This window comes from Osmerus eperlanus, chromosome 26, assembly GCF_963692335.1.
Source record: "Osmerus eperlanus chromosome 26, fOsmEpe2.1, whole genome shotgun sequence".
Classification (NCBI taxonomy): Eukaryota; Metazoa; Chordata; class Actinopteri; order Osmeriformes; family Osmeridae; genus Osmerus; species Osmerus eperlanus.
In genome coordinates this window covers 6,388,759-6,415,588 of record NC_085043.1, presented here as the reverse complement: position 1 = coordinate 6,415,588, position 26,830 = coordinate 6,388,759, and the positions used below count along the sequence as shown (strand labels likewise).

Genomic DNA, 26,830 nt, shown 5'->3' with positions numbered 1-26,830 from the left:
CCCCCCCCTGTCGCCCCCAGCCGGACCCACGTTGTCACCCAGAGGCCACCTACATAGTGAAGACCACCTGTCTGTGTGTGCACTCCACTAATTCCCCCCGCCCAACCCCCCACTGCCTCTCAGCATGTTCAGGTCAAGGATCCTCTTTAAATAGTGGCCACCTGCCCGCTGTGTCCATATCAGAGCTGTCTGTCTCACACACTTTCTAAATCTGTAGGTTATTTACTGCAAAGGCTACAAGCATATTAAAACCCACGACAGAACGGGCTGCCGGCCCTCACAGGCAGTCCATACCCCAGCTGATTTGCTGTGTGTTGTTAGTGTTCGATATGCCTCGACTTAATGTGAAATGAAGCGCACCAACCCAAACACATACAGGGTATCTTGACTCCCACAGCATCACCCACAGTCAGAAACCAAACAGAGGTCTATAGAAACTGATGTTTCCAAATGGGTCCAGGGCATGATTTATTGGATATTTAACTGTCCCGGACTCACACAGTAACTATGTGTAAAACGCGAGCATTCCCTGCTAAAAGAAGCTTGTAACGTGTTCCGTGTGAGGTGAAATGTTCTGAAGGACTCGTTACATTTACGAGGGTCATAACTGCGATTGGGTTGGTGCTCGGAGGCGTCGCCAGACAGTGCCTGTTACACGACGCCCGTCGGCCCTCAAGACACCGACAAATGTCAGGCTCCAGAAGAGCTTTACAGCTGCCTATGGACTCTCAAACTAGAAAAGAACTCGAACTTGAACTTTTCTATCACAGCTGTAAGACCTGACCCGTGGGTCTGAGAAACACGAACGGACCAATGTCTAAACACCACAGAGGAGGTGACCTGATTTGAATGCCGCCACAGTTCCTATGGAAGCCTGCTTCCATGAGTCACTGGAAAAGAATGTCAACTGAGGTGAACCAACTGGTTTTACGTCGAAATAGTAAATGCGGCCATTTTTTATGGTTCAGACAGCACTGTTATTGTAAGTCCCCCTTGGACATATCTAGATTCAAATTCTCTCATTTCCCTCAGAAGTGCGAGTGGTTTTTGGACTTGAATTGTGTGGTTTTAGTCTCAGCAGCCTGCGTCGGCTGACCTGATCTAACTTGCAGACCAAATGGGTAGGCTCTCGTCTTGCTACAGGCCATATGAGCCTTCATTGCTCTCCAACACCTCTGACTCCAGAGCCAAAGGGGCAAATTATCGAACAATAGAATGGTAAAAATGGGAGTTAACACTCACGAATTATAACAGGTGATGCACAGGGAACACCCTCACAAACTCTGAGGCGAAGCTAACTCAAATTGAGTTGTATATTTCCATACGTCGTGAGAGATTTTGAAATGTATCATTTGATATCTGTGTACTCTTTGGACATTCCAGGGGAATAACTCGACATGAAGCACACTGCCTCAAGGACGTGATAGTCCCGCTTCACCAAAAACAAATTCCCAACAAGCTTTGAATGGCCAATAAAATATGTAATCAGCGTTTTTGATCACTACAACAGTTATCTAAAGTTATCTATTATCAAGCTAATAATCTTCCCCGAAAGAACATTCGTATTCATACCTTTTTATACAAATGTCCCGCTCAAGCTGTCCAGCATACATTGATGACTCACCAAATCTTCCATGTTTACCCACCCCCCCCCACCCCCACCTCTCCAACTCATAAACAGCCACTGTTTGTGGACCTTCTTATAAAACATGGAACAGTTTACAGAACGTACAAGTGAGGGGCAGTGCGCCGTGGCAGAGATGATCTTCTCTGATAAGGTGTACCCATGGAGGCACGTGAACAGGGGAACGGGGAACACACAAACACCCACAAACACAAACAATTTAGGGATTAGAGACCGATTAGAGACCGGGATTAGAGACCGATTAAAGACCGTTGGGACTTTTACTGTGGAATCCTCTGGGTCTGGTTTTTTCCCGTGAAGAAGACGTTACATCCAGTATGTTATGATTTATTTCTCAAATTATCTTGACAATCAATGTATGGGCGCATAAAGGATAAGAAATACACGCCACATACTTTGGCTGTGCACAGAAACAAGTCCAGAATCAATCAATAACAATCGAAGATTGAACAGAAATAGCTTTGTCACCATCAATTTGTTTGACAGGCATACATACTGTAAGAAACTTTCCGAACACAGTCTATCATTTAATAATAATAAACATATAACAATAAAATGGAAGTGTTTCTTTTTTAAATTTATTTTTTTACTTTTAGTCATAAAGCTTGTTTACACTGACAATTAAGAAGAACACTGTTTATGTCTGACCAGAGAGCTTGAAATTCCGGAAGCTGTCGAGAATGAGCGAAATATGATCGAGTTCAGTGTTTAGGGAAGCACACTGATGGACAGACCACAGCCCAAACACAGCCCAAACACAGCCCAGTCTCTCTGTCCAAAGCAGGACTGTAAAACAAGGAGTCCTCGGCGGTTTGACCAAAAATAAATACGTTTATCAAGGGCTGGTGCTCCTTTTAACTCTGAACTGAGCCAAACAAGAAGGGGTCACATCAAAAGAAACCTCTCAAGGTAAATAACTTTAAAATAACTTAAAAGGGGAAGGAGGGTGTGGGGAGAAATCCAGCACCTGCCCTGCCCTGCCCCATGTTTCCTGGAAGCAGCTGAATGTGTACATTGCTACCTGGACGAAAAACAGTCCTTAAAAAACGTTGCGAGGCGAGCCAAAACAGTGAACACTTGAAATGAGAAGAAATAAAAGCGCCAGAACGGTTTCTGGTTTCATTTTCCGGGAATACATTCAGAAGCACAAGGACACTTCCTCGGGAGGTAATCTGCGCGGTGCTTCAACACTACAGGAAAGGCCCCTCCATCCATCCATCCACCCACCCCTCCTCTCTTTAACGGACCCTGGAGAGTGGAAGAGTGTGACCCAGGATCCCCCCATCTCCATCCACCATCAGCAAGAGTCAACTCCTACATTCCGTCATCGCCGTTCGACCCCTCGAGGCCGCGGGGTGTCGGCGCGGGCTGCAGGTCGACGAGGGCCCACCGCTCTCCCCCGGTCCCTCCTCCGTCCCTGAGAGCTGGAGGGTGGAGAGGGGGGACGGGAGGGAGGGGAGGGAGGACAACCAGCGGGGAGACCAGAGGCGATCAACACCCCGACCCACAGATCCCACCGGTCAGGTCCTTGATGACTCCGGCCTTCACCAGCTTGATGAGGAACTCTTTCTCCTTTGATATGTTGTGAGTCCACGACTGGGATGGTTTTCGACCAGTGGGGGGTTGGGGGGGGGGGGGGGGGGGGGAGGGAGGAGAAAGGAAAGAGGAGACAAGAGGGAATCTTTAGGACGCTTGCGTGAAAGAGTCAAGCCGAAACGGCGCTTACAGCCGCTCAAAGAAGCCCTCTCTCTCAGCTGGTGCAGGACCACAGACGCACAATAGACGGCCGGGAGTGAATACGTTGAGACCGACCCCCTATTGTGTTTCTGTGAATGCATTATCCGGCCCCTGAATTGAGAGGATGGATGAAGGGGCAAATACCGGCTGAACGTAGTGCAGAATGTGACACACATAGTTGAGGTGAAACTACTTTAACATGAAACTGTTGGACACAAAAGCACTCTTCCGAGCAAAAAAGAAGCTGGGAGCTACAACTGCTTTATTGTCACGGCTATTCAGCCTGACGTGAAAACAACTATTCATTATGAAAGCAGGAATTTCTGTGGGAACACATCTGTGTGCATGCGGGGTAAACAAAAGGAGGGAAATTCCGCGAGTGGCAATGGTGGTACGGTGTGTTCCTCAGAGCAGAAGCCAGGGCAACTCAGGAGACAGAAGCCATTTGAAGTCAATGAGGTGTTTTGGAAACCCCGCTCTCTAAATCACCACCTACTACTCCGACTGGCCCCGAACGTTGCCCCGTTTCCCCCGGAGGGACGGGCTATCTGCTCGGAGTTCCGGGGAGAGAGAGCGCACGTCCTCCGGTGGAGCCGGTTCTTGTTGGGGGCCCCCGCCGGGCGACGGCTGGGTGACTGGCAGCTCGTGGAGGAGAGGGCGAGGCGAGCGACGGGAGGAGCTCCGCGTGCTTCCACCTGCTCCTCGAGCATTCCCCTCACCGTCTCTCTCTCTCTCTCTGGGCTAGGCTACACCATGCTTCCCCCCCACAAATCCTCGAGGGGAGGATCAGACGAACCTCCATTCTGGGCCTCAGCTCGCACAAACCTGCGCCGCGTTACCCACTCGAAGAACGCGGGATTCTTTAACGACGACCCCAAAAACCCGCCGCGGCTCTCAATTATAGATGGCGGGGGCCGAGGGGGGAGGGGGGGCCGAGGGGTTTGAGACGGGTCCGTGTCCCCGCGCTCTGAAACACAAGTCGGCTGCAGTCTGCGGAGGGCGCACACTGACACCTGGGAAGGAGGGAGGGGGGGGGGGGGATCGCATGTCTCCAGCGGAGACAAGCCGCTCAAGTACCGACGTCCCCCCCGGCGGAGAGTGATTCATGAGCGGCCAGAGTGCCGTGCACTTCAAACAGTGTACTGAAAGAGCTGTCTCTCCAGGCTGGACCCCCCCCCCCCCCCCCCAACCCCACCCCCTTAAAACACACTTAGTCATAACTGGCACCCCCTCCCTCCCTGACGCTACGCATCCTAGTCCACCCCCCCCTCCCCCCGCCCCTAATCAAGGCGTCCCGTGAGCTAGTGGCGAGAGCGCCCTGGCTCTTAAGAGGCGACGGCGTTCAGTGAGTACAGAAAAAGGTCACTGTAAACTCCCCCCCCCCCCGGAGTATACGAGGAAAGCTAAAGCTAAACAGGAGGCATGCCGCTGGGCTGTGTGAAGGGACTCAGAGGCACGCGGCTCGGGCTGCTCGGAATGCTAAACACACACCGCCGGGGACGCTCGCTCGCTGGATGTGTACTTTGTGTGTGGGAGGATGTTCCAGTGAGGGGGTAAATAGAGCAGGTCAAATCTGCTGGCCGACTGTGAGTTGGGGGGGGGGGGGGGGGTGGTTGGGGGGGAGAGTCAACTGTCAAAACCTCTGGGATTCCCTACATGGGCGTCTCTCTCTCCTTCTCTCTCCCTCTCTCTATCCCTCTCTTTCTCCCTCTCTCTCTCTCTCTCCCTCTCTCTCTCTCTCTCTCTCCCTCTCTCTCTCTCTCTCTCTCTCTCTCCCTCTCTCCCTCCCTCCCTCCCTCCCTCTCTCTCTCCCAGGTCTGTCCAGTACCTTCCCCGTGCATCTCTCGCCATGGGCGGGAGAAGATCTGAGACTGGTCCGATTGGTCCATAGTTAAGGATACCCCCCCCCCCCGCCCGGTCGATACAACTAAACAAAGACCGTTCGTGTGCCTGGGGTCACATATTCAGGTCGGTTTGTCTTTAAATGTACCTCTGGTTTTACGAGGCAGTTACTGTACACGCCCACGACAACTTAATTTAGTTATTTTGACATGGAGCCCAATGCATGGGGGGGGGGGGGGGGGGGGGGGGGTTGGAGAGGGCTCGCCTAAGCTGTGCGGCGGATGAAAAAAAAAACAAGCGTTTGCGAGGCGTGGACTATGAGCCCGCAGGTGAGAGGTGAGCCGCTTGGCCGGAGATCGGCGCGCCTCCTAATCTCCGCTGGGGTTTTTTTTACGACCAATGCATCCGCCGCGGCCAAACCCTTCTCTGGGTCGTTCGGGGATTGCAACAGGACTGGAATGTCAGATATGCGCCGGGGGGGGGGGGGGGGGTCACTGTGACCTGACTGAAGGCAGTACCTGGATTGAACTTCCCTTCCCAGTCAACAGTAACAATGTGGGTGGGACGCGCGTGCCTGTGGAGGCGGGGGGGGGGGGGGGGGGGGAGACTACCTCTTTGATGGCCGACATCCGAATCTTCTCGTAGTAGTGCAGGGGGGCGTGGGGCGTGCTCATGTTGTAACCAAACCCGGCCACCGCCACCTCGTCACAGTTGTGGAGCGCCATTGTTATGGCAACCGTCCCCAGTGTCGGGATATTCTGGAAAAAACACCCACCCACACACATACACACGCACGCACGCACACAACACGAGTGAGACACGTCTTCAATGAAAGAGCAGACATGCTGTGAAAAGCTGAAGGTGGCCAGTTAGAAGGGGAACAAAGAAGGGGGATGGAAAGGTTACCCAAACACAAGTCATGGAACAACCCGGAAGAATAAAGTCATGGAACAACCCGGAAGAATAAAGTCATGGAACAACCCGGAAGAATAAAGTCATGGCTCGTTAGGAGCGAGGAAACCTGCCCGTTTGTTTTCTCAACAGAACTGATGGGAGAGGTCGAGATCTGATTCTCTCTCTCCCTCTTTCTATTCCCCCCCCCCCTTCCCTCCCTCCCTCCCTCCCTCCCCTCTACTAGGAGACAGTTGAGTGTCCAGGAACTGAGGTAACCTAACAGCGGGAAGTCTGAAGGAGGTTTGTCTGTGGTGCTGGAGGTCTGACTGCCTGACAGGCTTCCCAAGGAGGGAGGCGTTCTGGCGGGCCGGCAGGTTAATGGCGTAAGGGCTTATCAGCAGAGCCCGGGTGAGTGACAGAGGGCTAATCCTGCAGGTGGAGTTCTGCCGACTGCCTGATAACGAGACCTGACCGGCGCATCCCCCCCCTCCCCCCCCCTCCCCCCGCTCCCCAACCCCCCTCCTTCCCTCTCTAGGAGCCACGTCTTCCGAAAAGGGAGAAACATCACAGAACCGTGCCAAGTTAGAGGCCTCCTGCCTACACCGTGCCCTCACTTCCACTGATGTTCATCCATCCAGATCATTCAATATATGAGGCACGGCCATATTAGCATTGGTGTCGGTTTTATTATATATCAGCACGGACTGTCAATACCACGTCACAGTAAGTACAGTAAGAAACAACACCTTAACTGTTAGCGTAGCTTTCATCGAATGGTTACCGACCATGAACCCACTTCCCTAAAACAGCAAATCCGCCCCCCCCCCCCCACTTTGCATTAAGAAAATGATTATGAACGGTCGCTCGGTTATTACGAAAATATCAGCAGTTTGAAAATAAACCTACGACCCTGCCTATTAGCAACACCCTGATGGTAATTATGTTGGTGTTCTGACTCATTCCTGGGCCCGCAGAGCCCCTGCTTGTCATCCTGGCTGTTCCGCTGTATGTCGAAGCTGACCTGTCCTGATAGAGGCAGACACACAGGAGAAAACAGCATCCCAACTGTCACCCCTCCCTCCTAACCGTTAACGAATATGGGAAGGGGAGTCATGTGAGGAAGGGACATTCCCCTCCCCTGTCGTGGGGGGGAAATGTTGTGGAGATTTGACCGGAGCCAGAAGGGTTTCTATATCTCGTGTGGGGGGGGGGGGGGGGTTTTGGGGACGGTCTCTCACCCCTCTCCCCATCTGCCCGTTGTTGTGGGGCAGGCCGATGAACTTGAAGGCGGCCTCCTGGATGAAGTAGGGGTTGAGGATGCGCACCTCGCTGGGCTCCCTGGGGACGTGGCGGGCCACCGACTTCCAGAACCCGTCCGTTTTGCGCTGGGAGAGAGATGGAGGGAGGGGGGAGAGGGCACACATGAGCGAGGGAAGAAGAGAGACAGGCACAGAGACTCAAAAGACCCCCCTCCCCTCCCCCCCCCCCCAAAAAAAAAACGAAGAAAAAAAAATTGGCAAAAAAAAAAAGATTTCTGAAACATGAGACTCGTTAGGGGCGGATTGAAAAATGACGCCCGCCGCTATTGCAAATGAGAGGACGCCGGGCGATACGTCTTCTCCGCGCTGTAACAATGTGACCTCTGTTGGTGGTCTGTCTCGAGCCCCCCCCCCCCAACCAACCCTCCATAATGCATATCAATTACCAGGCAGTTCAGCCAGAGCACCTCCACATCTCCTCTCCGGTCCAGACTCATGATTAGTCATTCCTCCATTGGCCCAGAGCTGGCCCAAGTGAGAGCTGATGCGAAACAGTTGGTCAGCGGCTTTAATGGAAGTCACCTGTGCAAATAAGCCCACAGGTTGCCTTTGATATTCCGTATAAAAGGGACGGCCGTAAAATGTGTGGCTTTGAGCTGCCTTTGGCTCGGTGCCAAAGGGCACGCCCAGGCACGACCCACCTCTCTCTGCCAGACAGGTTTGGTAGAAAGGGCCTCTCTGGAGGTGCGCTACAGCGCAGCCGTGTCAGGGCCTCCGACGGGACAACAAGTGCCCTGGTCAAGATCAAACGTCAGCGGTCCCCCATTCAGTCCAACTTCCTACCGCTCAAGCCATCGTTTTTTTTTTGTTGTAAAGTCGAGCTACGCTCATCGCTCGGCTGTGCCGGGTGTGTGCATTCTTGACGTTGGCGTTGAGAGACGGCGTATGTTCGACGGGGGGGGCCACCGTGTTGCAGGACTTGAGAGCTCATTCTTCCCCCGTAGGTGTATCTCGGGAGCGCAGGTCTGTTCAGGGAGCACGGAGACTTTTTATTGGCCCTGGAGGGGGCTTTTAATGAGGCTGGGAGTTTGTAAAAAGGCCAGAACAGACCACAGCGCCGCAAAAGAAGTGCTTACCCACTTGCGGGTTGGCCTAAGCCGGAGAGTTTTCTCTGTGTTCAAAAACAACAGCAGTAAATCACCTCTTTTCTACCCAATAAAGTGATCGTATTGGTTTTGGATACATACAAAAGTAGAGTGAAAGCCCACTTCTCCTCCTCAAAACAGAAAAGATTACACCTCAAAATACTCACGAACGCAAACTGTTCGTGTGGCGTGAACATGTCATTCGATCCCCCTCTGCACAGGTTTCCCGTAGTAGTAATGTCGAGGCCTGCGCTGGGAGTAATGAATCGCTAAAGTGAGATGAAATTACAAATATCAGAACCAGCTGGGATGTGTAACGAACCACGGGGCCGCACCGCCCGGCTCGAACGGCGCGGCCAGATTGCATTAAATGAGAAGGCCCGGCGTGATCTCACGGTTCCCCCCGCCTTCCCAAAACCGCTTTTCTGTAATGGACGAGGTGACAAAAACATGGGATTAGGAAAAGGGGGTGGTGTGTGTGTGGCGGTGGAAAATTCAAAGTCGAGTTTTGGGTCGTTTTTTTTTTTCTCTTCAAACCAGCCCCAGTTAAAAGCAGTGACGCTGATGATGAGGAACTTTAAAGCAGGAAAAAACACGAAGGAGAAAAACAAGACGAGCAAACAAACCCTGTATCAATATACTCGGGGGGCCATTAGGGTAATTACCAGAGGCCTGCGAGGCATTCCTTATGCCTCCGTGGGCCCAGTTACTGGGATACCTGTGACTGAGCCGCCCCGGAACGTTCCGGAACGCGCGGTCGAAACGGGTAGAAACCACACAGCGCTGGTATGGGCTGCTAGCGTAGCCTAGCACGGTCGCTCTTCTCCCCTGCACGGCGCTTCGCTGAAAGCCCGGCTAGTAATCCTGTCTAGACGGGGAACCATTTGGCTCTCTTGCTGAGAGAGGGGAATCTAACACCTCGTCCTTCAGTGGCAGTCGACGGGGACCGGGGGGGGGGGGGGAGGGGGGGCGGATCAGGTGGACAGGAAGGGTGGACACCAAGCTCTCCAAGTCCCAGCCTCGCCTCGGTGGCACAAAAACCTAAGCCTGTGGGTGGTGAATTCCTCTCGGTCCGCGCAAGCTGTTAGCATGTAGCGCATGTTTGGACTGGGGGGGGGGGGGGGGGGGTCGGTCCTCTTACTGTGGAGAACAATAAAGTCTCGATATGTAGGACTGCGAGTAGGCAACAATGCTAGCACTCAAGTCTCTGCCCCCTCTGCACTGTCCTTATCTCTGTGCCATCAGTCTCCGGCCCGACACTCTCCCTCATTCATAACCCAGTGACAATTGTCCGTGTGTCCCGTTTGTGCGATGGCCCGGTGGTTGCGGCCTAGCTCCGCTGACGGCAGCGACTTGATCTCCTGGTTCGAAAGGCTTGCGGAGGAGGACGGTCGGGCGGGCCTCAAAGGCCTCCTTTACTCTTTAACGCTGTATAGGTCAGCGTCTTTGCCTGTGTCTCGGGTGTCGAATGTTCCCAGTAGCCCCCTTGGGAGACATGTTTACCTCACCAACACAAACACAAACGCTACCCGTCCACTGTAAACTGTCAGTGTCAGCATCTTAGACGGGGGAACTTAAATCATATCAGGGGCATTTGTACTGAGACGGTTCCCCCCTGAAAAAGACAGAAGGAAAAAAAAAGAAGAGTTTAACGAGTTTCTTAACAAGACTTCTATTGACGAATAAAAGAGTGCAGAGAAACAGCGGGATGACTGTCATGGCTGGCTGGCCGCGCGGCGCCTCCGGCCCCACCTGTCACTGCGTGAAAAGTGATCCCCAGCCCGGACAGAGGACCACCTCGGTGATATCCACTGTCTCCCCTGACAGGCCCAGGTGAGCCCGTGGCCTCCCTTACTGCCCCGGGGCATTAACGTTGGGACTGACGGGCAGAGGTGTGCTCTTGCTCCCTGATGTGCATCCGACCTGACTTCCCATAAGCTTAGAGGAGCTAACCTTGCTAACTGGCTAAGGAGCTAGCCCCTCGACCAGCTAGTCCGGTTGTGTGCCGTTATGCTTTTAACCAGATTTTTATTCCATGGCCCCCTTCCCCTCTCCCTCAAAAAGCTTTTGCTTTTTGCCAGGCCATCTTTGAAAATAAGAATTTGTTCTTAAATGATTCTGCCTGGTTAAATAAAAATAAAATAGTCTACGGTTTCTGGCCGGGAGGGAGCCCAAGAAACGGGAATCGTGTCCGCATAACTGTTAGGCACCTCGGAACACTCCCCTGCCGTTTGTGTCCTCTGGTGAAGATGCGAGAATTCTTGAAACCCCCCCCCCCCCCCAGATCGTTTGACGGTTCCCTCTACGGCATAATGGTAAGCCTGTGGGACGGCGACACAAGACATCCAGTCAGCTCTGCTCGGCTGGATCCTGTGATGGGTCACCGTTTGTTTGTTTTTTATCTCGCTACACCCTGGTTGAGCCCAAGTACAATTCAGAAAGCTTGGCTCACCGTGTCCAAAATGGAGGGAGAGAGGAAGAGAATGGAAAAGGGGGCAGGCATGGCGTGTCTTGGGTTGTGGGAATATCTTCTATTCCCACTCAAGCATGGAGGACCACAGTGACTGTAACCAGAGACGCTTCTTACACAGAGGGAGAGAGAGTAAGAGAGAGAGAGAGAGAGAGAGAGAGAGAGAGAGAGAGAGAGAGAGAGAGTAAACACAATTTCAGACTCTCCAACATGGTAACCTTGGATTGACCATGAAGTTTGTGATAAAGATTTAAATTAGAACGAGTTAATATTGGATTAACGCACGTGCAACGATAATCCCTCTCAGACAGGCGGCTTGGACTGTCCCTCGAAACGCAGAGGAATCCCACAAGAGCCACGATGCCTCGTATGAGTCACATGCACAGTATTTTGGGGCGCGCGCGTGTGCACTTGGACTCGCCCGCTTGCTAGGTCAGTCCAAGAAGACTCGCTGTTTACAAACACGAGTCCACTTTATCCTCCCTCTCCCTCCGTTCCCCCACTCCCTCCCTCCCTCCCAGCGGCTCCAAAGCATGCGGGGGCCGCAATGCATTATGTAAAACCAGGGACCCGTGGTAAAAGCTACACATGTTCCTCGTAGTCTTGTACAAACACGACGTGGAGCTGGAGTGAGTCAAACACTCGTGGTCTCCGCGGCTGAACCGTGCCTCTGAAAGTCGTCACCCACATGAGGCAGGATGTCGCCAAAATAGTCGACGGGCCACGGCGAGAGAGGGGTTCGTGCTGGGTTCGCGGTGGCGCGCAGAGGAGCGTAGGGTTACATTGTTGCGTACGCAGCCCCGCGGAGAATGCGGGGCGTCCTTGAGTCGGACAAGCGGCTGGAACGGTGGCCGAGCTTTCAGAGTGGGGTCTGGATATGCAACGAGGCACTCTAGTTACTGTACTCTGAGAACAGAGAGACGAGAGAGAGACAGAGAGGGAGGGAGGGTGGCAGGGAGGGAGGGAGAGAGAGAGAAACAGAAAGGGAGGGAGGGAGGGAGCGAGACAGCGAGGGAGGGCGGGAGACTCATTAACCCCCTTCCTTTTCTACTTAAAGAGATAAGGGAAGTCTATTCGTCAACGCGGGACCAGACAATTAAGCAGATCATTAAGTGGCTGTCGCTCAGCTGGCGGAGGGGAAGGCTTTCCAGTCGGGCAGACAGAGACAGCTGTTGTGCCCCTCCACCCGATAACACCGCCAAAGCCAACCAGGTGGAATTCGATTCCACCTGGCTCATTTCGGTGTAATCGACGCTATCCGATTTCTTTATTTGGAATAGAAAGAGGGTTTGAAAGGCCGTACGCAAAATGTGCATAATGGTAAGCCTGTGGGACGGCGACACAAGACATCCAGTCAGCTCTGCTCGGCTGGATCCTGTGATGGGTCACCGTTTGTTTGTTTTTTATCTCGCTACACCCTGGTTGAGCCCAAGTACAATTCAGAAAGCTTGGCTCACCGTGTCCAAAATCCTCATGTTACAGTTCGATGGCCGAGGCCTGATAAAAGCTCCGGAGCATCGCACACAACCCGTTTTGTGCTGCCTGCCACGGATACAGGCAAAGGCCCTAACAGGTGCGCGCGGTTCAGCTGCATCTCCATCTCCCCCCCCCCCCCGGGACTCTCCTGCAACCTCCCACTGCCCTCTACTGGTGGCTAGCGGCCGCCTCACCAGCTTCTCGTTGAAGATCATGCTCCGCAGCCACTTGAAGTCCAGGGACTTGAAGGCGGAGAGGACGAACAGGGAGTCCGCCTCGTAGCGCTCCGCCCTCTGGATGGCGCCCTCGGGGTAGGTGATGCGCAGGGTGGTCCTGGAGCCCACGTCCCTCTCGTAGCCCCTCACCGGGGCCTCGTTGAGCCTGCAAACACACCGTGGGGGGGGGGGGGGGGGGGGGGGTGTTCAGCCACGCTATCGTTCAGTCACGTGCTGCTCGCGGCTATGCCGAGGGACGGCGTTTTTTGGGGGGTTTGCCGAGCCGCCGACCGACCGACCTTGCCACCACGTCGTACTCGTCGATCGTCGGGCCCAGGGAGCGGTTGGCGAGGATGCCTCCGTTTCCCATGACGACGCACCTCTTGCAGCTCAAGCTGGTGGAGAAGAGAGAGAGAGGAGGGTCATATTTTGGCGACGCGTCTTATGAAAACACGACTGGGAACCGGGGCACTGGGAGCCGCGCTGAGGATGGTGGGGGGGGGGGGAACGCGAGGAGCTTTTGATTGATTTCCCGATAATCTGATATTTACGCGGGCTATCGCACCCACTGACAGCCTGATTTAGTGAGGAGTGTGACCTCTGTTTAGTCTTGAGGTCTACATTCCAGGTGGGAAAATAAACACATTCCTAATTTTCGTTCGCCTACTTGATGAAACCGACTGCATATTCTAGTTGTCATGGAATGGACCGAGGGCCTTAGAAAGACAGAACATCAGCCAAAAGTGAAAGACATGAAGAAAAAAAAAAAAAAACAGGAACAAGAGTTCGACACTTGCCCAGAGGGTGATTATTTCATTAATCTTCCCCAGGAGGGGTGAGGGTGAGTTCCACGTCAACGCTCGCCAGACACGACGTGCTATTTCAAAGCATTTTCATTTTCATTCATTCCGAAGCTGGTAACACTGCCTTTCTGGATGTCTTTGGGACGCAGCGGCAAAACGCCACAAACACTCCCGTAATGGCCTGGCTGTTGGACTAGATTAGGAGGTTTATCACGGGCCAACGTACCTGTCCAGCTCAGCACCCAGACCGTAGTTCTTCGTGGCGGTCAAAATAATATTGATCATCTTTTCTGTGGACAGAGAAGAACGGAGGGAGAGAGAGAGAGAGAGAGAAAAATACGATATGAGTCGAAGATAAAACGAAGAGGAGAAGAAGGGCCCTCTCTTTTTCCCGTTCCAGCCGGCGGCATCACCCCAGTGGCTGGATGAAGGCGGGGGGGGGGGGGGGTGCTGGCCCAGGGGGGATGGAGGCTGGTGATAAATGAGGCAGGGCCCGAAGCCAGAGGCTGGGTGGGCTGACAGGAGGCTGGCTGAACACTTCTTCATGTTATACAACCCCTCAAGAGATGGGTGGCCCGGGGGGGAAAGGTGGGGGGGGATTGAGAGCCGGGGGGGGGGGGGGGGGGGTGGGCTACTCGTCAAACCCTCCAGCGCCCTGGGGACTTGTATACAGCTGCGGACACGGACGGGCCGAGGGCGTGGAAGAGAGATACCCCCCCCCCCCCCGGAGGGACGGGCGGCGTTTTTAAACGAGCGCATTCTGCGTGGCCCGACGCCAGCCATGCTAGGACGGAGCTCGGGGGAATGGGGCCTACGTCACACGTGCGCGTCCTCGCAGAGCTGCGCTCTTCTTGTCCCTCGGCCTTAACGGAACGCAGAAGAGCGTGACCCCAGATATTGTTTGTCCGCATTCCTCAAACATTTCTGAAATAGAACTGAAACACTGTCCCAAACCTATGATTATCAAATTGTCCATACTTGTAAAACCAATTATCCTAATGTCTACACGTACATTTTACATTTAGTCATTTAGCAGACGCTCTTATCCAGAGCGACTTACAGTAAGTACAGGGACATTCCCCCCGAGGCAAGTAGGGTGAAGTGCCTTGCCCAAGGACACAACATAAATGCCCGGCCAGGAATCGAACCGGCAACCTTCTGATTACTAGCCCGACTCCCTAACCGCTCAGCCACCTGACTGCCACTTGTACATGTCTGACATGTGGTGACAGGGCTGTACAGTGATCATGTGCTATTAAGAGATTACATCAAAATTACAATGCTATGACCCATTAGTGTCTCTCAGATACATACATATCAACATCTTCGGGTCCAAAAACGCCTTGCCTTTCTCGTCTGTGACTAACAGGGGTGAAACAGGAAGGGAAAATGTTTGTCTGCACGTCTGATAGCTCTCAACAAGTCAGAAGACAGTTTAATCAGGCTGGAGGGGAGGTTGAAAGGCTTGGCGTTGCTTAATGCCAAACCACCAGGCCCAGGGTGCCATCTGCACAGGAGGGGCACCCACAACCTTGGAGATCATCACTGGCTTTCTGACAACCGGCCTGCTGCAACAATCCAAACTTATTATATTGGCCTTTTTAATTGTAACTTGATTCTGATTGGGAAATGACACATAAATGGGTAGGGTTTGCCTCCACTGCCTTATAAAGAAAGATATATAGGGCTATCTGGTCTGGAGCGATAGGTGCATTCTGCATTTAGACCCTCTTCCAGTACCATGCCAATGATCTGGTGTTGTGCTATCTGGGAGACATTTTGCCCAAAATGGTGATCTTGGTGCTGTAAAAAATAAATCAAATCCTAATTCAAGCGCAGGGGAGGGTTGATGCTAGGATAGCATGTTCCCTGTCCCGCACGAAAGGAAACAGGGAGCGCCGATGTTCTCGATAAGGGCCAGCATTTTCCACGAGACAGGGTGTTCCCCTCGGCGTCTGAGCCCTGAGACACCCCCTCCTCTGGAAGGTCCAAGTCCTGGGCCGTGACCCTCCAAGTCTTTCCACCGGGTCCCTTATCCAATCAGCTCCCTGCGTGTGTCGGCCCTCTGTTCTCCCGGCCTCCACACGTTCTCAGGACACTTGTGAGGTCGACTGGCTAAAAGGAGGATTCCGCCGTGATTCGACGATGATGAGAATGCTGATAGAATTCAGGTAGCTACACGCACCGCAGCCATTTGTTGCACGGTCTGACTGCACGCATCCCGTACCTTGTAGCTTGACTCCGAAAGGGGGGTAAAAATTGCCGATCTTGGAGAACCGTCGAAAGTTTGTGTCGAGAAACATGGGGGCTGGCTTGGTGAACCTGGAGGAGACGAGGGGAAAAAGAAAAACGAGTTAGAGCGAGTGGGAGCAAAACTGACTGGGCATGAATAAATAAAGTCCTTCCAAACCCCTCACAGCCCCTATATGTGTATGGGAGAGATGCGCCGATTGAAATTCGGCAAAAATGCTTGAGAGGATTAGATGGTTTGTGTTTCAGCTAATCCACTGTCTGTCTCTGTCTTTATCAGCCATGGCAAGGCTTGGAAAACAAGCCTTTCTGAGGAAAAGTAGAGGGAGAGACAGAACCAGAGGGAGATAGAGAAAGAGAGAGACAGAGACAGAGAGAAAGACAGAGAGAGAGATAGAGAGAGGGGTCATCATAGACACGTCAAATCCCAATTAATGACCAGAGCATGGTCCACAATTCTATTGGTCGATAAAAACAGGCAGTTTAGCCATCGACGAGACAGTGGCAGTGGTCCCCCCTCTGTGAACAGTGAAACACAAAAGTCGGCTAAACACGCAAGTGTAAATACGATTTAGCGAGCTAAACGTATTTGACAGTAATGCAGGTGTATGTAATGCTGGCTAGGGGTTGAGATACACTATCAAAGCCCGGGGACATAGCATACGTGTTGCATCAGCAAGCTACTTCGTCTAACTGGTCTAGTGTTGCATACAGTGGGAGTAATAATAGTTTCCTGTAGGGCAGTACACTTGGAAAAACCAGTATCACCTGCACCAAATGTTGAGTTCCCTTCAACTTGGCTTACGCAATCCTTTTTCGATGTTGGAGGTATTTTGATAGGAAGCCAATGATGCATTATGCTTAACAGGAAGACTCGCTTTTTTTACCGCCAATAATCTCTTCATTCTGACTGTCAAAGAAAATCTTTTCAGATCCTTCTGCAAGCAGATTGTTCTGGCAGCGTGACTTGAGGCATGTTCAACAATGCATGTAAAAACCCAAATTACATTGTTAGCTCGTTTTTGTTGCTTTAGTGTCTCAACAAACATTTTGCATGCTATGGTCTATTTAGCACTGCCATCTGTCTCCACTTAGAAGGCATTAGGCCTCAGACACACAGAGACGGGCTCGGAACTTGACCAGCCTGCAAGAACCCTGGTCCAGAACTGACGAGCAGCTCTCATTAACACGTCCTCGAGAGCGCCTCGGACACGATATTGCTGAATGACGGCGGCCAGGAGAGGCGACACGCTCCGAGGGACAGACGACCCCGCTAGGAGAGCCCCCCGGGCCAGGGAGGACCTCGGTAAGGTTAGCGTCGGTTAGCGTCGTGCTCGCTTCCACTCCGCTCGGTCTCTCTGCCAGGAAAAGCGATCGTGTGAGTGAACCCTTGGAGAGAGCTTCTGACAGGGTCAGCCACGTCTAATGACACTGGTGTTTACGTGTTGCCGTGAGGCATCGGGTTTACGGTTTCATAACTCTTCGGGAAAAACAACCTGCCCCTCACGGGATCAGCGCTCAGAATCAATCTGAAAATGCATCGAGTAATTTGCCAAAACAAATCTTTAATAGTGCATATTAACTTCAGAACGTTTTTTTTCTCTTTTTTTTTTGCGGTATGGTTGCTGTGATACGAGTTGCTGTATGAACAGAAGGCATAACTAGTGATGTGTTGAGAAACACACCCCCAAAATTTAAAACAATATTCTTGTTATCACAGTTTGCAGTCCAACAAGGAGAAACCTAGTGAAAAAAAACTGTTTCTTTAACCTAGACAACCTCTTCAAGTCTTGGCGGTGGATTGTGTCTTTTCATGTTTAATATGGCATGATGACCATAAAGTGGGCTCTGATCTGGTGAGGAAATAACAATTGCTAATCAGCAAATGTTGGAATGTCTACAAAACAATTAACCCAGGGGGCCCTACGGAGGAGCCGCCATTTCCTCTGGGGCTCCGGTTCATCCTCTCACCTGCTGCTCGTTTACAGAGAGGGTGAGGGAGCGAGAGAGGGTGAGCGAGAGGCGGTGAGAGAGGTTGAGGGAGTGAGGGTGAGTGAGTGGGAGGGAGGCGGTGAGAGAGGTTGAGGGAGTGAGGGTGAGGGAGTGAGAGAGGGTGAGGGAGTGAGTGAGTGAGTGAGCGGGAGAGTGAGCGAGGGTGAGGGAGCGAGGGTGAGTGAGCGAGAGAGGGTGAGGGAGTTAGAGAGGGTGAGGGAGTGAGAGAGGGAGTTTGTGAGTGAGCGGGAGAGTGAAAGTATACGAGAGAGAGAAATCCAGATAGGAAACGAGCCCGGAGGGGGCCACGTATTAAAATATGGGTCAGGTCCGCATTCATCTCAAGATGCTCGCGAGGCACGTTGAGCCCACGCAACCGCCTACGGAAGGCACCGACGGGGAATCGTCTCGTGTTATCTTAACAGGACCTGATCTCCCCTCTCGACACAGGCCCGCCTCGTTAACGAGGCTCTCTCGGAGCCCCTGGTGGATTGGAGAGTTGCGTGTCTCTGCTGCTAAGCGAGACCGGATAAGTGCTCCGGGGCCTGGGCTCCTCTCACGCACTGGGGAGGGAAGGGGCGGAGAGGGGAAAAAGGGGCCCAAAAAAAGCCGAGCGCCGTACAGGAGCCGGTCCCCGAAGGGGGCCTCCGCGACTCGTCCGGCCCGTTTCCTGAGAGGACCCTAGGCCGCGACACCACACAGGTGAAGAGCTTTCACGGAATGGAGCCTCGTCTTCTTCTCAATAATTCAGAGGGCGGGAAATGGGATCTTTTATCTCTCTCACGCCACTCTGAGCTCGGGGAGGGGTTTCCACATCGACGGAGACTCGGCTGGAACGGGACGTGCCAGCCCTGAGTAAACTTAGAGCGAACGGGGGCGGGCGGGGGGGACCCTGTGTAGCGTGCTAACATTTACAGTCGCTGACGATCCTAAACGGCGGGACCTTGACGGACGGCAGCGGTGAGATGACACATCTGTAGCGGGGGCGTACGATGACGCGCGTGGGCCCCTCGGCGGAACATCTGTTTCCACTGGCCCCGGCGCTTGGACATGCGTGACCTTTATCGCTCACGGGAGGAAGGGGGGGGAGGCAGAAGTGACAGAAAGGTTACTGTCTTCGGAGCGGGTCGCCCCCCCACCCGAGCTGTTGATTGGAGGGCCCGAGTCACCACGCGGTGCTCGTGACTAACGATCCAGAGGGCTGGGTCGCCCATTACCAATCTGCGGCTGTCACTCTTCTGCCGGGCTCGGCCGCACAAAGGACCAGTGGTCATCCACCAGACAAGGAAGCGCTTCTAAAGCGTTTGGGGTGGGAGGGGGGGTTTCCCCAGAGGAAGCTCGTTTGTAGAGGATGTGTGAGGGTCTTTTTGGGGGGGGGGGGGGGGGGGTCGGACCGCAGACGAGATGATAATCGCTGTATTTTACTACGCCTCTGGGGAGACTGGGGGGGAGACTGGGTGGGGTGAGAGCTTGACAGTGGGGCACTTGAGGATCAGAGAGCGACGTCACTCAAAAGAGCGACGTCCACGTTTGAGTCATGGAACAAAAATCCACGGCGGCCCGAGAGGGTGAAACCGAGAAAGGACACTTTCCAAAGGAAACACGCGCGCACGCACGCACACACACACACACACAAGAAAAAGGAGGATTGAGGGCTTTTGGATACTCACTTGGGATAAATGGCGGTCATCTTAGCGGCCGCGTAGTCTGGCTTGCAGGCTCCCTTGCTGAGATTGCCATACTTGTACATCAGCTCCAGCGGCCTGCAGTACAAAGAGGGGAGGTTAGAGACAGAGGGAGAAGGTCAAGTGTGGAACAGCTTCATGTGGGAGCAACGGGAGCGCTCCTCAAAGCCTGGGAAAAGAGAGAGGGGGAAAAAAAGCGGTACAGGGTTGGAGGAGCTAAGCAAAGCAAACTCGCTCTTACGCCGGGTCTAACAAAGTGGATCTTTCTCACATAAGGCGGCCTTGCGCAAGGCTGTCTGGGAAATACACCGTCGTGTAGCTAAAGAAATATAATCGCCTGCGTGGTATTGTTTCAAATTGGACTTTTAGGAAACAGTGCGTGCTCAGGCGATGGTGTCAGATAACAGACAGATGATCGGCCCCGGAAAAGGTATTTCGATTCAATTACGCTCCCGGGCTAACTGAATGATTCATTGTGGGAACGCGAGCAAACAGGACAGATGAAAAGAAATATCTACTGTACATGCACAGATGGGCTGTCAACCTATTTAGGACTATCCTATCAGAGGGCAGAACCCCCTCCATTCCCGACATCTGAGGAAATGAAAAAGAAAAAAAAGGCTTGGGGGGGGGGGGGGGGTAACAGCTGTCGTGGCTTCATGCTGACACGAGGGCTGGAGGTGAGATTCTCCGCGCGCGTTTCGTCGACGCGAGGAGGAGACGGCGTCTGTTTATTTGACGTCGACTCTTAACCTCTACCCGTTGGGAGTCGGCGTAACCCAAACAGTGCCTTTTCAAACAGCCTCGCGTACAGTATCTGCTCAAAGGGGACCCCGTGGAGGGGAGAGACAACCTGATGACTTGTGGAACATATACAGGTGGAGGAGGTCCTTCAGAGAGCACCAGGATTCATTTCCCAGTTTCCAGCGAGACAGAGAGCTCCCTGGTGCCCACCCCCCCCCCCCCCCCCCCCCCCCCCTGTCGACCACTTGTCGACAGATCTTTTGTTAACGAAACGGTCAACCTCACAGCAAGAGGGGTCAGGTCCCGGGCTCTTAATACCACACACACACATTTTTTTTTTTTATTGATAGTCGCGGCAAAACAACAGCTTTTAGCCACACCATTAATAACCTACACGGCGATGACTTTATCAAATAAACACGGGGGGTCCTCGGATAAGCCGTCCCGGTAACAAGATCAGAAAGGTATGGCAAGAGCACTATGCTATGTTACTATATATTACTATACAGTACGCCCATTAGCCATGACTAGCATGTACTAACACAGGCAAAGGCATTATACAAGAGTGTGCGGCGAGTCGGTTCAAGGCCAAGGGTACAGTCTTCATGGCTTCACCGCTGTTACTGTTTGCACATAACACAGTGTGGGGGGGGGGGGGGGAACGTTGATCCGTGTCATGTAGCCAAGACAAAACAAAACAAAAGGCGACGATTATTGTGAGCTGAGCAAGCACTTGCGTGAGCTGTCAAACCAGTGGGGATGTTTCGGAGATGTACTGTAAATACTTACAAGCTGCTATTTAGCCTCAGCAGGAATCCCTGTTTGTCATACACTGAAAAGGAAGAGACAGAGAAAAGAGATTCATTATGACACCATTGAGGAGGAGAAGGCAGACGGCGATCTGAAAAGGACAGTTGTATAACACTGCTGGTGTTTATACAAAGGCTGCTTTGGTCCTCTAAGTCATAACTCATTCGGATTATATTTCACTTGATGGCAGTTAAATAGCTTGTATGTGATCTAACGGTACCATTAAGATTCCAGCTAGGGCCACTAACCATAGTGCACTTCATGAAAATGACAAATCGTGATATTTTCATAATGATACATAATATAGGTAAACAGCAACGTGAGGTCAGATCCGATTTTGTGGGATTTTTCCACTGCAGGGGTCATAGGAAACAGTTTGTCAGAAGGCAACAATAATTCCACCTTACGACATGGACACAGCCTCATCGACAATGTCTGTCTGCAATCACCCAGTTCGTCATATCACGGGTTTACAGTTGTTCAATTAACGTTTCCCCTCTGCCCTTTACGGAGCTCAAATGATGACATATTTGCAATGGAAGACGCTAGAAAATGGAAAAAAACGAGCCAAGACTGGCTCCTCCAAGTGGTTTGGCAGCAGTGTGAGGGTCAACAAGTCACCACAGGGTAGGCTAATGTGATTGTCTCATTGTATTCATCACGAGCTGACATTGTTGTTACTGTAGATAGGTTTGTGGATGTCAACCGACAATATTGACGGAATGATGTGGGACTAGTTATGACGACTGCGGACAAACACAGCTTCCTTCAAGCGACCACCCCTTTGTTGTGGGCGTACAGTGAAATACAGTTGCACATTTTAAAAGTATGCCACACGGTTTTCAAAGTTATTGCCTCTGCAATTCACAAGGGAAGGCATTTGGGCCTAATAATGGTTGGCTGAATGACATCGAAGATCCACATATCACCACAGGTGATATACGTTTGGTGCAGGCCAGGCACAGATGTTCAAAACATCCATACACTGACTACTGACGACATTTCCAAAATTCGGAGGCAACTACATCTGAAAAGTATGTGGTGAACGGGATACTTTTAAATGCTGGAGGCCTTTGTCATGCAGAGGAACTGTACAGGATTAACACAACATATTAAAAACAGGACTTTGCAGATAAGAAAAGTTCATGGGTCAGTTTTTAGGAACAAGAGCATTTTCCAACTCTTTAAACTCCATTCCGCTAAAGTATAAACAAGAGAAGGGGGTTGGTATTACAAAGTAAAAGTCCTTCACAGGTCCAGGCAATTCAGTGAGACCAACACAAACAATGCTCGGCTTCAGAGTCGAACAAAGCTTGTGCCTCTTATTATTCCACTTATCAAGCTCTTTCATGGTGTTATCTGCCTGCCGAAGCACACAGCCATGCATGTGGCTGCTTCAGGATGAAATGAAGCGTAAAATAAAAGGGACAGAGGGATGGAGGGAGAGAGAGAAAGAGCAGTCTTGAGGACTGAAAGCACAGGGGAGATAAAAGCAGGTGTATCTGGCCATGGAGGACCACAGTGTGTGCTTGTGTGTGTGTGTGTGTGTGTGTGTGTGTGTAAGGACTGGAGGCTGTGGTCAGGAAGGTCCATGGAGAATGGATGGGGAGGGTGGCTGGGGTGGTTTAAGGAGAAGCGTGTTGTCTCTGGGCAGCGAGGCTGATCCGTTATGCTGAAGGGCTCCATCTATGTCTGGCCAGGAGTGTCTAACAACCAAAATGAGCCCAATCTTACAAAGACATTGATCCCTCTTAAGGAGGTTTATTACTATTTTACACTTTGACCCATGACGTCACATTCAAATTAGAAAATAGAAGCTAGATATACCGAAGCTAGGAAGCACTTAACAAAATGGAGCTCCAAGCAATTCTGGCCCTGAAGACATGGATGTCGAAGATAATAGTCTTTGTAAGATACACCAGATAGTTGGAGATAGACTTCCATTGAAGCTTCGATTTGTGGCAATAATGCCTTATGTTGGGAGGTTACTAGCTTTTCTGCTCGTTTCAAAAACAGTTTAAGTGGTATAAACGTTGAAGTGATAAGAATGTACGTATCTTTAAGTACATAAGTGGCATAAGTATCTACAGTAAATACAAATGGAGCCTAAAATAGACGGGCCTAAATAATTGAAGATAGAGAAGCTTCCTCCAAAAAATGTATGCTTCTGTACACGAGTGGGTAGTATAAACAAGCCTAAACCATGGACTGCTCTTGTGAGGACTATTAACTCTCCCAACATGGCTAGCTAGCTTAAATGACACGACATAGGCTAGGCTCTAAACCTCTACCTGAGCCTCGTCCGGCGAAGAATAAGCTATCCACGTCTGACTCTGAAACAGAAGAGTGAGTCAATGCCACGGGCAAGCCTTTAGTTCAGTCAGTTCAGGAGGAGGGGAGATACAATGTTAAAGGGGAAGCAGAGAGTTAGCCAAAAGTTTTAAACAAAAACAAGCCATGACCAACAGCTTCATGCTCCCAGTCAAAAAACTTAGGCAGACAACTCTTTTTATTATTCTTGTTGTTATTATTATTATTATTTTTTTTTACTGGTGATACCACTACTATGATTATTCACTGTCTGTCTATCTGGGTCAACGTGTGTTAGTCATGTCATACAATGTTGCTGTTAAGTAGGAACAAATTACAAGTCATAGGATTAAGCAACACCCTTGAATGAAAATAAACTAATTACAGCTGTAAAATGGCTCATGTCAACAATACGCCGGGTGTTTATTTTTCATAGTGGAAGGAGCTGACATGTTCGGAGGGAGATGTAATTCAATCAAGTTTTTGCATGTGACTTGACATTTAGGAGTCCAGATAAATGAGTCACAACAACTCTATCCATGAGATACTGAGGATCTGTTAACACTTAACGTATTCCTCCCTGACTATCTGGACAGAAACAGGCCGATCCCTTGATTACGTGTATCTTTCTAAGGTTTATCTACATAAGTTGTCGGTTATTAGCAATCTATACTTTGAAATATTAACGCTTTTCGACGTTTTATTGAGTATTCAATAACTGAGGCCTAATCGACAGCTTTAACGATTCACGTGACATTTTGGGGGATCTTGAGCTACGCCTTGTCTCAGTTCATGAAACATGGGGCTTTACACTAACCCTATTAATGTCTTTGCTCAATGTGGATTAAAGCAATTCATGCAAAATGAAACCCAGACGTAGCCCTAACTTGTTTAATTGGTTAGTCTGAGTCATCACCAATGTAATTCTAATAACTGGCAGGCTTCCAAGTGAAGTTGAAGGCAAGAGCCCACTTTAAAATAAAAAAATATTCTTTAATTACTCCAGATGATTTAAAACTACACATGAAATCTAGACCTGGCTAAAGCTTTGAGTGATGAGACCTGGACTTCCTGGTCACATGATACTGAGAAGAGACAAGGACCATTTGAGGAAGCACACCTTTTAAGCCCAAAAAAACCACAATGGCGGCCCCATGTTTGTGGCGGACATACCTCAACGTGAAATTGGGAGAGAGTGTGTGTGCTACTCAAAAGGCTTACTTGAGATGGGTTAGGCTAAAGCTCAACTGCCTGGCAAAATCTTCTTGTCTGTCTGCCAAAAGGCTTAAAGACTCAGAGAGAGGTTAAATGCTCTAATCTACAAACATTTACTTTAAAAAAATGAAGGTTTTTTTCTTTTTTCTTTTACATAATGTGCTATTTTCAAATCAAGCAAGTTGGCAGAGCTCTCACAGTCGCTCCTACATACCTTATAACTCTGAATCCAACACGCATCTGCAGCCGTTTGCAGCAAACAAACCTCTACCCTAAATTGCTAACAAATGCTGATATGGGTGAGGTAGAGGAGTCATTTTCAGCTTTCAAATATGTGTATTTTCACAGAACATGAGTGCTAGTTGAGGGAAGTAAAGAAAAAATACTGTATGATCGCAGGACATTGTTACCAAAAGAAGAACAGTAACTGGAATGTGCTTACAAGCATCCTGTAAAAACCAATTAGGCTTAATTACAAATTCTGTAAGGTCAACCTTGAGCATTTACACCATAGCTGCAACAATAAACTGGACTGTTGCAGGATTGGTTAAGAACAACTCGTAAAAGCTCATTTTTTAACACTTTTTACTGCTACGAAGACTACTCAGACTTCAGGTTAGTAAACGTTAGGGTATGAGCTCCCTCGCTTGGTACAAGGAAGCATTGCCGTCATTAAGAGACTGGACGTCGGCGAAAAGTGAATCGGGTTGTAAATAATTAAGCAGTTAGTCTGCCTTAAAACCATAATGGATGTTGCAACTTGTTCGGCACAAACAATAACAGCACACTCACGTGACTTCTGTCCCCATCCACGTAAATGAAGTCGCCCAGAGGAGTAATAGAGGAATCCCAGGACCAGCATGGAACATAGCCCCAGGACCAGATTGCGCGTGGGCTTCATTCTCATCTCTTATGTCTGTACATGGCACCACTGGAGCCTATACAGAGTTAATGCACATCAAAACTATTACAGACCATGTTCCATGGCTGGATATATTGAATAACGTGGTATGTCAATATCCTTTCTACACCCAAAACAAAATTGACCTAGCCTACATAAAACATACAAAGTGGTAATTGAAAACTATAGCCTCAAGGTTCCAGATATATTTTTTGGAACCCTCATTGGGTTATTTCTCACGTAAGGGATGATTCGTAGAACCTTATTTCAGAGAGATCTTGCGTATATTATTACAAATACCGACCCTTTTCTGTTCAAAGTGTTATGGTCGTTAATATAGGTATATCTCAATCTAACAGTCAGCATACCACCTTGTACACCAATGCTACCACTGTAGGCTTCATAGATAAGGTCAGGACCGCCTGCCATGGTTTGCTGTTTTCAGTACCTGTGTAGTTTACTGTAAACGACCTGGTTCTGACTGACTTACTTGGCAAACGAACTCAACGTAACTTGCTCCAGATAGATTCAGTAGCATTATCTAGGTTAGCTATCAAACAGATCAAAGTATAGTTTATTCCCTGCTTTGTCTCCTTTCTCAGTGTGCTATAAATCATTCCAATCAAACGCCTGTCTGCTTGCCACTGCCAGTGTCATTAACATCAGAGTTCGCGGCCAAATACAGTTACGAAATGCTAAATACAGGTAAACAAATGTTTGCACAAATGGTTTGTAACGTTAGTCGAGCTTTACATTACAAGAGACCAGCACGTATCCCGTTATATTATGGACGGGCTAGCTAGCTAGCTCTAGCTTTTATATGACTGGAATATTTTTGTATGATCAACCTTACCGTTTCTTTCACGATGCGGGTCCGCTGTTAAGGTGAGGTTTGCCACTAGCATTCATGTTATGTTAGAAGGCTTAAATAACACATCGTTCAAGTAGTATTGTTTTGTCAGCAATTACTGTTATATCTACAACATGCTTGCGGCTGAGAATAGGATGGTAATCAGTGCTGCGGAGCCTTGAGCTAGTAGTAGACTAGCTCTAGCATTAGCAGGAGCAAGTAAACACACTATGTAGACGCGTCTTGAGGACTGAGGTAGTTAGCTACGTGTTTCTAGGCTACGTGTTGTAAATGTGTCTAAAAAAAGGCCAACGTTGTTTCATGTTTGCTTCCTAAATTGATTTATTACATTGCAGTAGGCTATTCTTTTTCTTATCTTTTATTGGGACTGTTACACAAATCCTCTCCTGACCCAAGTACCTTCGACCCTCATAACAGTTCATGACTCAACTAAAACTAGTTTGATTCCCAAAACTGTTTTAATCAGTGACCATCAACCCCCATGCTTCCCTGTATGTGCCTCTCAAATTCTGCGTTTGTGCCCACGTTACCATCCATAATGTAACCAATAATAACAGACACGAGCA

General features: G+C 50.4%; 1 protein-coding gene across 1 annotated transcript; it reads right to left on the bottom strand.

The window, feature by feature from the left end:
• Positions 1-1,958: 1,958 nt before the first annotated feature.
• Positions 1,959-26,511, bottom strand: st3gal3a (ST3 beta-galactoside alpha-2,3-sialyltransferase 3a). The gene is made up of 11 exons (XM_062452379.1): positions 26,247-26,511; positions 25,285-25,430; positions 20,947-20,989; positions 19,399-19,491; positions 15,714-15,808; positions 13,713-13,776; positions 12,983-13,078; positions 12,663-12,849; positions 7,357-7,503; positions 5,836-5,982; positions 1,959-3,241 (listed from the first exon to the last, which is right to left on the bottom strand). The coding sequence occupies exons 2-11, from the start codon at positions 25,397-25,399 to the stop codon at positions 3,137-3,139; spliced, it is 1,092 nt and encodes a 363-aa protein (XP_062308363.1). The 5' UTR covers positions 25,400-25,430; positions 26,247-26,511; the 3' UTR covers positions 1,959-3,136.
• Positions 26,512-26,830: the final 319 nt, after the last annotated feature.